General features: G+C 48.3%; 1 protein-coding gene across 1 annotated transcript in view; it reads left to right on the top strand.

The window, feature by feature from the left end:
* FSTL4 (follistatin like 4) overlaps nucleotides 1–13,770 on the top strand; it is a 304,947-nt gene that overhangs the window by 270,418 nt on the left and 20,759 nt on the right. The window contains exons 9-11 of the mRNA XM_056124385.1: nucleotides 11,465–11,626; nucleotides 11,939–12,073; nucleotides 12,863–12,889. Of these exons, the coding sequence (XP_055980360.1) occupies nucleotides 11,465–11,626; nucleotides 11,939–12,073; nucleotides 12,863–12,889 (324 nt within the window). The remainder of the gene's footprint in view (nucleotides 1–11,464; nucleotides 11,627–11,938; nucleotides 12,074–12,862; nucleotides 12,890–13,770) is intronic.

Raw genomic sequence — 13,770 nt, 5'->3', positions numbered from 1 at the left:
CCTGAGGCAGCAATGCCTCTGACAGGGGCCACAAGCGTGACCAAGCCAGACACACGTGAGCTCGGTTCTAGTCTCGGGCAAGGAAACACTCTGGGAACGGTGCTCCTGTCTGCTCCCAGGTTGCCTAATGAGAGGAGGCATGGGTGAGAGGCTGGGGCACAGATGACTTGTGGGGTCTACGCTGGGACACACACAGCAGAGGTTTGGGTTTGGACACAGATGGTCAGTGCTGATCACCCACAGAGAGCCTCCAGGAAATGGTACAGATGAGAGCATCATCAAACTTGGAGACTCTTTCACCCTGATTAAACCAACCCTCACCCCAGAGATGCCCCACTCCCTGGGGGCAGGGCCTCCTAGCCCCCTACAGGCTAGCATTGTCCATCTGGGGCTCTGCCCCCAGACTAATTATTCCAGCTTCCCCAGCCAGGCCTCTCAGGGGGAGGCCAAACTCCCGAAATGTCTTAAAACTTCATGCAGACCTCCCATACCTCCTTCCCAGGAAGGCACAAGAACTTCAAACATAAATGATTCCTCCACTCCAGATACCAGAGACCTCCCCATGGCTCAGGCCGATAGCAAGTCATTCCTCTACGACACACGCAACCTTGAAAACGCAGCCACGATCGCCCAAATCTCCCCTTTCCTCCAGGGTGGCTCTTGGGTGGCTGCACCATCATTGGGGTACAGTTACACCCTTGGAAATGATGGATGGAATTTCCCAAGGAGGTCAGGTCCTTGATGGTGCAGATCCAAATGTTCTCACTGGGTCACAGGGTAGTTTTGCCAATTTAAAGGAAAGCAAATGTGAATTTCAGAGGCTTTTTGGTGTTTGAACTAACACCAAGAGTAGCACACCACATTTAATGAAGTGTAAGGTTGAAGACCAATCTTAATTTTTAAAATTATATATGTACATATATATGTACATAAATATATATATTAGCACGCAAGACTCAAACTCCAACAACATGTTAATGACCTCTAATACAAGAGCTAAATGGCTCCAAGATGATATATAACAATTTTCACACACTTTAAGGAAACCTTTTTGATCATTTTTAGTCAATTATTCATAACAAGCAATATAAAATAAATTACTTAGCATATCCCTTTTGGGCAGGCTTGGGTGGTGGTAGGAAAACTCAAAATAATGATAGTGGGAAGGTGTAATGGTAGTGGGGTTAGTGTTGAAATATTGAATATAATCAATTGTTGTGAACAACTCCTTGAAAATAAAATTTAAAAAAATTTTTTACAAAATAAGTATCTTGAAAGAAGAGAAGCAAGCAGGAACCAGGAAGACCACAGGAAGTCAGGGATGACAGGAAGGGGCCAGGGCAAAGGGGGACTCAAAGGATCCTTGTCTACTTGGCATGTGCACAATCCACGTTTGATCCCCAACACTGCAAAGTCTTCTGAGCACAGAGCCAGGAGTAGCCCCCAAACACCAAGGGGCTGTCCCCTCCCCCCAAAAAAATAGACCACAGGAAGAGCAACACCAGTCACTTTCTACTTGAGAAGGTGATGAAACATTCATAGGAGAACGCAAGGATTTGGCACAGCCAGCTGGCAACAGGCCCGGGAGGTTTGGGAAGACAGTGAATGCTCCAAGGCCAGGGCACCGCAGGGTCGCTGTGACCCTCCATTGTTTTGCCCAGGACAGAATCCATGGAAATGTGCCACCTCCCTGCCCACTGCGGCCCAGGCCTGGCCTCCTCACCCCTGCGCCCACACCCACAGCTGCCTTCGCCTGGTGCTTCTCTCTGGCCTTTCCAAGGCAGCATGTCCAGAGGCAGGGACAGGCTCCTTTTCATCTCAGCTTTGTCCAGCATGCCAAACCTTTGGCTGGTACTGCATAGATCTGAGCTGCTCAGCTGTGTAAGGTCAGCGGAGATGGGATGTGCTCCCCACGCCCAGCCCCATAGCATTTGGTGGTTTGACCCTTTTGCAGTCTTTCACATGGTAGATAGCATGCCAGACCACTCTGGTTTCCCAAAATGTCCTTTTCTTTTCAGAAGGGAGGATGGGGAAGTGGGGGAGGGAGTATAAAGGGGGTCCGTTTGGAACCACACCCAACAGTGCTCTTGTCTCTGTGTTCAGCAATCATTTCTGGTGGTGCTCAGGGAACCATATGTGGTGCCATGAATTAAACCAGGGTCCGCTGCATGCAAAACCAGCATCTTAATTCCTGTACTATCTCTCCAGGCCCATGTCCCGTTATTGCACATTCTAGATGAGCTGTAGAATAGCTGTTTCCCTCTGGTTCATTTTAGTTGAAATTGCTTCTTCATAGTAGTAAGTGTTCCTATCCAAGAACCTCCCTCTCCCTCCTTCTCCTCCTCTCCCTCCCTCTCTCCGTCTCCCTCTCCCACTCTGTCTCCTCCCTCCCTCTCTTTAATTAGCAGGTCTTTTTTGTCTTGAGTGAGATTTTCACCATTTTCTTCATTTTGGTTCACATATTCTCTGTCTGGTCAATGCTATTCCCCTGCTCATGTGTCCTGACCTTCCCTTCCCCAGTCCCCATGACATTTTGTCTTGCACATAAGCAGACCAGATGTCATTGTCCCATCCTCGAGGTGCCGTCTCCCCCTTTCTTCAGGGCCATAGCAACAGGATATTGGTGAGACTCACTGCCCTCCTGTTCTCTTTTTTCCAGGCTTAACGTTTTCACTGTTCTAGAAAGAATCGTGCTGTTTTTCCCTTCTTATAGAGAGATTCTTCGCTGTAGGAAGGAAATAGCCCTCTGTTGCTATTTTATTCATACACACACACACACACACACACACACACACACACACACACACACACACCAAGAAATAGATTTTAGGTTTGTCTTTTTTTTTCCAAAAGTACTTTCAGTTTCTAGCAAGAGAAATCAAATGACTTTTTCATTTTTAGTCACCTTTGGCCTTGGCTATGATTAATGATAGATTCCTCATTATTGGCCATTGAAATGTATTATAGGTATCACACCGTGTTCTCTGAATATCATGCTAAATTTCATCTGCTGGTGCTTGGTGTCAGATTTGATAGGAGTGTGGTCATTTTTGTCTGTTCTCTTTGTCAGGTTTTGATGCCCAGGTTATAACTAGTTTTGTGGTGTACTTTAGAACATCTTGGGCTGGAGATGTTCCATCCCTGACCTCCTCCCCCATCTCATTTTCCAAGCACCACCAGGAACAGCCCCTGAGCACCTCTGGGTGTGGACAATCTCTCCCCATCCAAATCTTCTGTCATATGCTCTAGCAATTATTTACTACTTAAATATAAAGACCTTTCTTAAAAGAGCAGCCCAGGACACCTGCAGCTTTAGTGGTGCTTTCTCAGTTTTACTGTTTGAGGAATGGTTGATACACCAAACTAGAAAGTTTAATGCACATAATCTGATGATCTCAGATACAGGCAGAGACCCAAGATCCCATTGCCACATTCAAGGGAACAAATCCTTTCCAGAAGTCCCTGGATAGCCTTAGGGGTTGGTTGGTTTTGTTTGTTTTCTGATAAAATTTCTGGTAATTTTTTTGTTCATTTTGTTTTCTGGTAAAATTTCTGGTAAGTTTTTGGGGGTTTGCTTGTTTGGGGGCCATACCTGGCAATGCTCAGGGGTTACTCCTGGCTCTGCATTCAGGAATTACTCCTGATGGTGCTTGAGGGACCACATAGGATACTGGGGATTGAACTGGAGTCAGTAGCATGTAAAGAAAGCAGCCTGCCCCCTGGGAGATCACTCCAGCCCCTATTCTGCATTTTTAGGTGATAAATAGTATGGTGGCTCTGAGCACTGTCCTGTCAGCAGATCTTTAGAAATTATTCATCTTGCATTACTGACAAGTGGAACTTTAGAACTTTTTTTTTTTTGCAATAACGTTTATCAGAGTGAAAACATTTATATGCATTAGAGGTGCAGTGTCTCCATACCACAGCCATCACCAGAGTGCCCATCACTGCCCGCCATAGTACACTGGACCCTTTCAGCCCTCTACCCCACCTTGGTGGTCTTAATTCTGTAGTCAAAGTCCAAAGGTTTTTTTTCCACTGAACCATGTCTGTTTCTTTTTTCTTGCTTTATTTGTGCATCACAGGAGTGAGATCATCCATTATTTTTCCTTCTCTTTCTAACTCTGCTTGTTATGATGCCCTCTAGTTTCATTCATGTTGTTTCAGAAAGCAATAATTTGTCCTTTCTCATAATTGAGTAGTGTTCTGTTGTGTATACATACTACAACTTCCTCTTGGTGGGGAAGGGAGGGAGGGAGGGAGGGTTATGCCACACCCACTTGTGCTCAGGGATTACTCCTGGTTCTATACTCAGAGTTCACTCCTGGCAGCAGTGCTTGGGGGACCGACTCTATGTAGTGCCAGAAATTGAACCAGGGTTGGCTGCATGCAACCAAGTCTGTCTGTCTGTCTCTCTCTCCCTCTCTGTTGTTTGTGTGAATTTGTGTATCTCTGTCTGTGTGTCTATGTGTCTGTCTGCCCCTCTCTCTCTCTCTCTTTCTCTCTCTCTCTTCCCCTCCCTCCCTCCCTCCCTCCCTCTCTCCCTCCCTCCCTCCCTCGCACCTTCACTACATCATTAGGTACTTGTATTTTTTTCCTACCTACAGTGAACACAAGTGTACATAGATCTCTTTAAGTTTGTGCTTTGTGTATTTTGGATAAAAGTCTAGAAGTGGAATTGCTAGATCAGATGGTAGTTCTGTTTCTAATGTTTTGAATAATCTCAATTCTATTTTCCATAGAAACCAGCTGACTTTCCTACCAACAGTGAATGGGGATTCCTTTTCTCTCCACATCCTCACCAGAAATTAATAAAACCATCTGGATCTTGGCTTTGGGAGGAGTCTTATTTTTGTTTTGGGGTCACACCTGGTGATTCTCAAGGGTTACTCCTGTCTTTGTACTCAGAAATTACTCTTGGTAGTGCATGGGAACTATATGGGATGCCAGGGATTGTCCCTGGGTCAGCTGCATGCAAGGAAAATGCCTTACCCGCTGTACTATCACTCCAGCCCCTGGGGGAGACTTTGATTACTATTTCAACTTCTCTACTTATAACTTACTTGTTTAAATTTTCTGTTACTTCCTAATTCAATCTTGGGAAGTTGTAGGATTCTAAGTATTTGTCCATTTCTTCTAGATTCTCTAATTTAGTGGAATCAAATTGTTCACAGTGCCTTTTATGAACACTTGTATTTCTGTGGTATCCGTCTAACTTCTCTTTCATTTCTGATCCTATTAAGGTTTTTTTTTCTCTTTTCTTGGTAAGCCTTGATGCTAAACATTTGTCTATCTTGTTCACCTTTTCAAAAATCTAGCACTTGGTTTCCCTGATCCTTTGTATTGTATTTTTTATTTCTATTTCATTTTTACTCTAGTTTTTTTCTTTTCTTCATTCCTTTGATTTTAGATTTCATTTATTTTTCTTTTACTAGTACCTTGAGGTATGAGGTTATATTGTTTATTTGAACATTTTCTTATTTCCCTTTGTAAGCTTGTATTTGAGCATCTCTTTCAGTACTGTTTTTGCTTTACAGCCCAACATGTATCCAGTCCTGGAGAACATTCCATGTATGCTAGTATGGGGTGAAGAGCTCAGCTTTTCCCACTTATTTAAAGGAGTTGTTTCCTGGCTGATTTTCTGTCTGGTTGCTCTGCCCAGAGGTGAGAGAGGGACGTTAACATCTTCTACTATTGTGTTGCTATCTATGTCTTTCCTTTAATAGCTGTTTTCTCATATATTTTGATGCCCTTTCTTTGGTATGTGTCTGACAATGAGTACTAACTCTTATTGCTCCCTTAATCATTCTCTGATGTCAACCAACCCTGCCTCTTATTTGTGTCTTCAGTTGGGAATTTCTATTGTCTGCTGTAAGTGTGGCTGTCCTGCCTTTGTTTGGCTAGGAGATTCGCTTTCTCCAGCACCTGGCAGCAGGTTCTTGCCAGGTCCTGCAGACCCAGGCAGCATCCTGAGTTGAGAGGTCACAAGTACTTGGCAAGAGCTGTGGCACCAAGCATGAGTCACCCTGGGCTGCCACCTAAAGTTCAGAACTGTGGGACTAGAGACATAGCACAGAGATAAGACATTTGCCTTGCAGGTAGCTGACCCTGGTTCCTTCTCTGCCACCATATATAGTCCCTTAAACACTACCAAGTGTGATTCTCTGAGCACAGAGCCAGGAGTAATCCCTGGCACTGCTAGGTATGGCCCCATAACAAACAAAAAAGAACAAATGTTCGAAATTGCAAGGGCCCAGAGATACCTGTACACTAGGGTTACACGGGTTCACATAGTGACAGTCACAGGTGACAGAATGTGTAGTCACAAATGACCAGTAGCAGTGCTGTGCCAAATTTGAACACAACCTAAGGTGCATGAATGCAGATTTCTGGGGCACCTTGCCCCAAGTGCCAGTGGACCAGGGTGGGGGTGTAGACCAGATGATTCTGGCATGGCTGGCAGCCTCCAGGCTGCTGAGTCACACAGACCTGGGTTCTGGGGAGCCCCTTAGGAGGCGGGTGCTCGACCATACACCCTAGACACTGGTGCCACCCTTGCTAATTGGCTGTGCTTTAGGGGACCTGAAGGGTGGTCTCTGCTTGAAGGGGAGCTCCTTGCTTGCCAGCAGATGTGGACTGAGGGGACCAGAGCTGTCTGTGAGGCTTCGGCATCAGGGTGGGTGTCCCTCAGCCCCTTCAGCAGCTGGTAGCCTTGGAAGGGACTTGCCTGCGGGGTCGGTCACTAAGGAAGCACTTTCCATTCTGGTGTCCACTGTTGAGACAGAGAGATTCGTGAAAGAATTCACAGGGAGGATTGTAGGCAGAGGATGTTTCACAGGGAAACAGGATGGTTGGAAGCATGAGACAAGTAGGGCTTTACTCAGAAGAGAAATGGGTCCAGTGTTCCCCTTTGTCTGGGCTTATAGGACCCCCACATACCCCACTCAGCATGGGGGAGGACTGTCTCCATGTGCTTAAGCCTGGGACAGTCTCTTCTTGTGGCTCAGAAGCGACTTGCATGATAGGCATGATAGTCTCCCTGGTGTGCTGGCCTGAGAGGTGGTTTCCCCTAGGCGTATGCTGAACTTGTGATTTGATCTGGTTTAGGGACCACAGTCAGCAGTGTTCAGGGCTTACTCCTAGTTCTGTGCTTAGCAGTAACTCCTAGTGATGCTCAGGGAACTATTTGCAGTGCCAGGGATCAAACCTGAGTCAGCCACATCAAGACAAGTGAGTGCTCTCCTCTACTATCTCTCTGGCCCCTTGAACTTGTGTTTTGATTGTGGTACCACCAGCCCTCAAAGTGGAGTTTTGCTGTCCAGAGCTCATGCACGCCCAGTGAGGTTATGAAAGGTCCCCAAGGTGGTGCCTGCTGGCAACTGACCCACTGAATTTTCTGCCTCCTGTTCCACTGTGGGAAGTGGAGTATTATAGCATCAAGGGTTCCAGTGATTTGAGTACCCCCTAGTACTATTCCCTTTAGAAACCTCTTCCTGAAAGCCAGAGAAATAGTATAGTAAGTCACTTGCCTTGCATGCGGCCAACCCAGGTTTGGTCCCCAGCACCCCATATGGTACCCTGAACCTGCCAGCAGTGATTTCTTAGTGCAAAATCAGGAGTAATACCTGTGCTGGGTGTGGCCCCAAAAAAACAAAAAAGAAGGAAAGAAAAACCTCTTCCTGATCATTGCTTGCTATGAATTGATCAGGAAATCAAATTTCCCTGGTTGGGGTCTCAATAGGTTTCTAGGTAAATTAATGTAAGTTTGGGTATAGATTTTGCCATGATTATAAGAAGATACAAATGCAGGCTCTGTCTATTTGGCCATCTTGACCTTGCCCCAAACTATACTGCTACTAAATCTTTGGTCTTTGATTCAATGTTGTTGCTTTTACATTTCCCGTTAGGGGGTCTGGAATATGACCTAAACATCTGAATGTAGAAGCCTGGATTGATCCCTAACACATGACCCCTGAGGACTGCACCAGGAGGAGGCTCTGTGTGCCGAAAGTTGAAAATAAAACAGACTCATTCACATGGCTAGGTGGTGGTCCTGGGGGACCCTCATGCAACCAGGCAATGCTGGCAATCCCCAGCACCAGAGACCTGAGCAACTTCGCATCATCAGAGCCTAGCACTGAGCTGGCCGAGTATCATAGCACATGGCCCCTGGGGCCCCTCATTCACTGGGGACCCCAATAAATGAAGTTTCCTATTAAATGATCCATAAAGTGGATAGGTTTGGCCGCATCTGGCATTGCTCCAAGGTTACTTCTGGTGGTGCTCAGGGCAGCATGAGGTGACAGGAATGACCTCAGCCCTGGGAGCTCCCTCTGGCCTGAGGTTCTCTCATTTATTGCCCATAATGGAATATGGTATCTTCATGCTTTTTATTCTCTACTGTGTCCTGACTATTTTTTATTGATTGTACTTGCCAGAAATATGACCATTTTATTGGTTTTTGCAATCAACCCATTCTGAGATTTGTTAGTTCCATCTTTTTGGCTAATTGAGTCATTCATTTCTACTTCTGACTCTATTGATCCCTCCCCCCACTTCCTGTAGGTTTGCTTTATGGCTGCTGGCTGGCTTGTATGGACACAATGTGCTCTATTAAGAACCACTCACATTCCAGACCTCAGGCTCTCTCGCATCTGTGACCTCACCACCAGCGTTCCTCGACTCCCAGGCACCCTAATTCTGTATGCTCTTGAGTTCTAGTCTCCTCACCAGAATTCCACAATCGACTCCACTTGAACTCCAATCCTCTTCTCTCCGGCACATAGAGGACACAGGAAACTTTCCTAACAATCTTCTTTCTTCGTTGAACCCAGCGCCTCTGTATTGGTGATCTGTCCTGTGCCCTGGACGCGCATCTGCTGGTTCCCTTTGTCTCCTGCAGCCACGGTGGCCTGGGGGTTGGGGATGTCAGTGCCCTCTGCCATACCCTGGAACTCTCCCCGGTACCTCAAAAAGAAACTGAGGCAAAGTGAGCTCATGTTCAGAAAATAGCCCTAGCCAAGTGCAGCTGAAGGCAGGCAGGTGTTCTTGCTCTTCACTGGCTATTTATTGACCTCAGCCCACATTTCCCCATGGGGCAAAAGGAGGAAAGATGTGAAATGGGCTAAATGGATGAGCTTTTCTGCCACCTCCTGAGGGTTCCCACACAGCCAGCAGTCTCGGCTTCTCAGCAGGAGCAGGTAGAATTGTTCCTTCCAAACTGGGTCTCTGGAAATCTCATTCGGGCCCAGGTCCATACCATCACTGTCGCTGCTGAAGTACCAACTTATTCTGCACTCTAGTCTCAAGAAAAATCTGACTCCTAAAGTGCTGGCTGTTTGCTTTATGGAACAAAGGAGCCTCCAGCAGACTTGGGGAGTACAGTGCCCATTCAGAAAGAAGCCAGAGCTCACCTTTCCAAGGTGTTCAGTGTTCTGATTTACTAGCCAGGTGCTGGCTAGAGAGACTGCACAGCAGGTAGGGCATTTGCCTTCACATGGCTGAACCCAGTTCAAGCCCTAGGACCCAGGATGGCCCCCTAAGCCCAACCAGGAGTTATCCCCAAGTGCAGAGTCAGAAGAAAGCCCTGAGCACCCTTGGGTGTAGCCCCCAAAAAAGCTCTCACAGCTTTTTTTTCTGGAAGTCTATAAAGTAAAATGTATGATTAAGAACTCTTGATTCCATCAAAAAGGATCATTAATTTTCCTATGAACTAACGATCATAGTAAAATGATCATTAGTTTCCCTAGGCACGGAGCTGGGGGTTGAAAGCAGGTCCTCAGACAGTCCACACTTCCTCCAGGAGCCTCCCACTGGACAGTGGACAATGGTTGTGAAAGGCCAGAGTGCGGGGAAGGAAGCTGTGGCCTGGGCAGCACATGCTTTGGTTGCTTTGGGCCAGGCCACCTCCCAGCCCTGAGGGACTGTGACCCTAGCTGCCACTCAGACCAATTCTGATGCACCACTTTCTACTTTGTTTTTATTGATGTGCCATCAGCTCATCTTTTGCTGAGCTCACAAAACATACAGACCAGATTAGTTTCTGCTCACCACCATCCAGTGAACTCATCCCACTGATGATTCCTCTCTGCCCCTGCCCCAAGCCAATCTCCCGAGCCAGTCCTGAGTCACCTCTGGGTCCCTCAATTTTGTAGTCAGAGTCTAAAACTCCCTCTCATTCTATTTCATCATTCACTTTGTTTTTTTCATAACCTGCCTCTATGGATTTCTTTTGTGAAGCAAAGAGCCTCGAAGTTATCACATATGAAATTATTTCACCCTTTTGGCTTGAGGGTTTTTTTTTTTACTTTTTTAAAATTGTGATTTAGGTAACATGAATCCCATAGTATGAATGTTCATGGTCCTTATGTGCAGTCACTATGCCTTCACTGCCGCCAAAGCCCCCCAGAGCCTGTCTACCACAGCCCTTATGCTACCCCTCGCCCTGCTCCCAAGCACCTCTGCTCAGGAATTCAAGGTTTGTCTCCACTTTCTCTTCTCAGTCTTGCCCATCCTTCCAAAGCCTGCTTGTGTCTCTCTGCACCAGTGCTTTCAGGGACTCCCGGTTTTTGTTGGGGGTTGGGGGCTGTATTGTGGACAGTTGACAGCTGCTCTGTGAGAGTCTGATGCAACATGAGTTGTCTTCCCGATCACGGGTGCTCTCGACTCACAGATCCCCACCAGTCCTGACAAGGACAGTGAGTACATACCCCGCGTTCTTGATGCATAGGCCGCCCTGGCCCCAGCAGCTCCTGACTCCCCTATACCCAGCTCCTGCAGACAGTCAAACCTGCATCTTTAGGATCATGGCGCTTTTTTGCCTTGCTGATGTGTCTGATCTGAACTCTCCACTTCCCTAGCTACTCTCTTGCAGTAAGCTTGTCATTTGATACACGAAGAAACAAGACCCTGGGTAGCAGGCTTACCTTTCCCCTGTGTTCTGTGGGATGAGGAATGGTGTGATAAATAGAAGCCCCTGGGAAATGGGCTTTACCGAGGTGGGGATGCTGTCACGAGCCCGGCCAGTTGGTACCCAGAAGCACATGGCAAAGCACTTCCTGTGAGCCCTTATTCAATGACTTTTTGATAACAGGAATAATATATCTGAGTTTTATTCATTTAGAAATAAATTTCCATGGCTGTTGGGCTTTACATGGAGCAGCTGAACATTATTAAATATTTGGATGTCTTTCTGATCATATTTGGAATATTGATGAAAGCCATGAATTACAGGGTTCCAAGCCTGACATGTTTATTGCCTGCAATCCATTTTACAGCTCTTTCTTTTAGGGCGTAAGTTGCTGAACAGAGCGATTGTACGCTGGTGATAAAGAGAATTCCGGAGGTGCCTCTCGGCATCCCAACACCGTACCCAGATTGGGGACAGGGGGTGCGGGTCTCAGGGTTGAATCACAGGCCCTCTCCCCAGCGGGCCCTCTCTGATCAGAGCTGACTGTCCCCACAGTGCCACCCGTCATTCGTGTCTACCCAGAGGCTCAGGCCCAGGAGCCCGGGGTGGCAGCCAGCCTGAGGTGCCACGCCGAGGGCATTCCGGTCCCCAGAATCTCGTGGCTAAAAAATGGCATGGACATCTCGGCCCACGTGTCGAAGCAGCTCTCCTTCCTAGGTAAGAGCCACCCGCAGGGTCCCTGTGCTCTTCCCCTCAACTCCAAGACATCCCCAGAGAAGCAGGTGGGAGGGAAGTTTGTAAGTCAGGTGTGGGGGGCAGTGTTCCCCGATGGCTCTTGCTCATGGCTGCCCAGAGGTCCCTGGGGTCCAGGCCAGCCCCTGTTCCCTGCATCTACAGGTGGCCATCCTGGGTGCCCACCAGCCCTGACCAGGACCATGTTTTTCACACCCGTACACACAGTCACCCTGTGAAGAAAGGGAGGGGGGTTTCCCCACCAAGCAGGCCATCCTGAGTCTGATGGTCCCACAGCCAATGGGAGCGAGCTCCGCCTGGGCAGTGTGCGGTACGAGGACACTGGGGCCTACACCTGCATCGCCAGGAACGAAGTGGGCGTGGATGAGGATATCTCCTCACTCTTCATCGAGGACTCAGCCAGGAAGACCCGTGAGTCCTCCCAGGCCCTGGGGCCCCTCATTGATCTGGCTGGCGGGGAGAGGGAGGGGAACTGCCCATCAGGACCGAAGGGTCTGAAGAAAGGGGTAATGTCTCCCTCTCTGCAGAGCTGGGGATGGGGTCCCAAGGGAGCACAACTGTTTCTTGGCCACCTCAATGGTTCTGGAGACAGAGAAACTCATGTCCACAGATAGCTCAGCACTCCAGGGAAGCCTCAATTCTGTTCTATAGTAGGACCTCAAGTGCCTCCCCCTGCCCATCCAAGGGTTCTGCCACCCCGGATCTGGCCTCTGCACTTGAGCACAAGCCATTCGTTTAGAGCTGCTGAATCAATGCCAACATGTCCATCCCCGAGCAGGCCTGCAGGCCACAGGGGATATAGACTCCACATCAAGACTGTTCCCAAAGGAACGCATCAGAAGTGCTTCACAATAGGCCCTGCCCGAAACACTAGCTGAAAATTCGGGGTTTCCTGGGAGTGACCTCAGAAGGTGGGGAGGGAGGTCCTGGAGTCATTCTTGCCCATAGACCATGAGTCCTCCATTAGCAGCTGTGCTCCTGGGACTAAGCTCCATGAGAGCTTGAAATGGCCCTAAGAGCCAGGAGGTTTGCCCGCGTCCCCCGAGCTTTCTCGCTGGGCAGATTCTTCAGAGGCCCCCGTGGGATGCCTTATGCTTGGAACTGTTGCACTGCACAAAAGGTTCTAACTTGGCTTTTTCTCTCCCCCACTCCCTTTTCCCTCCATCGCATTCCCACTCTCCAAACCTGCTGCCGGGGCAGTGGCAAACATTCTTTGGCGAGAGGAAGGTATGAGCTCATGTCCCTCATGTGTATCTGTGCTAGCTGGCAGCCTGCCTTTCCCAGGGCCACTGTAGCTCTGTAAACACCAAGTGGCTCTCACAAGAGTAGGGAGCCCCAAGCCAGACCAGGTGGGAGGGGGGAGCTCGTTGTCCATCTTTGGGGCACATGCTGAGGGACAGGCATGTCACCCTCCAGTGTCACTGATGGACACGCGTCCATTCGGAATTTAAATGGGGGGTGTTTCTGTCCATGGCCCCTTGAGCCTTCCCAGCCTCAGGCTGCTGGGCCAAGGGTTCAGGGCATACCTGAACCTTAAACACTTTTCCTGCTGCTGCTATTCATGTCCAAGTGTCGCATGTGGTGTGAGGAGACGCTAAAGAGAGTATGTTTTCCATGGATGTGTGTTTGCAGGTACATCAGCCAGGAATAGATTTTTTTTTTCAATCCGCCCCTATCTGTCATTAGATGTTAGGTTGAGTCCTATAGAATTGTCATTTTTGTGGATCAGAAATGGTCTTTTGGGCCAGAGAGATAGTACCGAGAACAGGGCACTTGGCTTAGACACAGCCGACCCAGGCTCAACCTCAAGCACTACAAAGGGTCCCCCGAGCACAGAGCCAGGAGTAAACCCTGAGCACTCACTGGGTGTGGCCTCTAAACAATAACAAAAGCTCTAATTGTCACCATCCCATTGAGTTCAGAGAATAGCAGGCATGTCAGGCAGAGGGGTGACCCAGCTGCAGTGACCCCAGGGGGGCATGTGAACCCTGGCTCTAGCCCTGAGCCCCCGCACAGAGCAGAGTCCAAATCCCCTGGGAACTTCTCCAGGCAGGTGGCTGGGGGCAGGCAGGCAGCAGAGTGCACCGAGGGGTTTCTGGGCTCAAGCA

Source organism: Sorex fumeus, unplaced genomic scaffold, assembly GCF_029834395.1.
Source record: "Sorex fumeus unplaced genomic scaffold, SorFum_2.1 ptg000051l, whole genome shotgun sequence".
In the NCBI taxonomy this organism is placed as follows: domain Eukaryota; kingdom Metazoa; phylum Chordata; class Mammalia; order Eulipotyphla; family Soricidae; genus Sorex; species Sorex fumeus.
The sequence above is the reverse complement of the archived record's forward strand: the minus strand, read 5'-3'. Positions and strand labels throughout refer to the sequence as shown.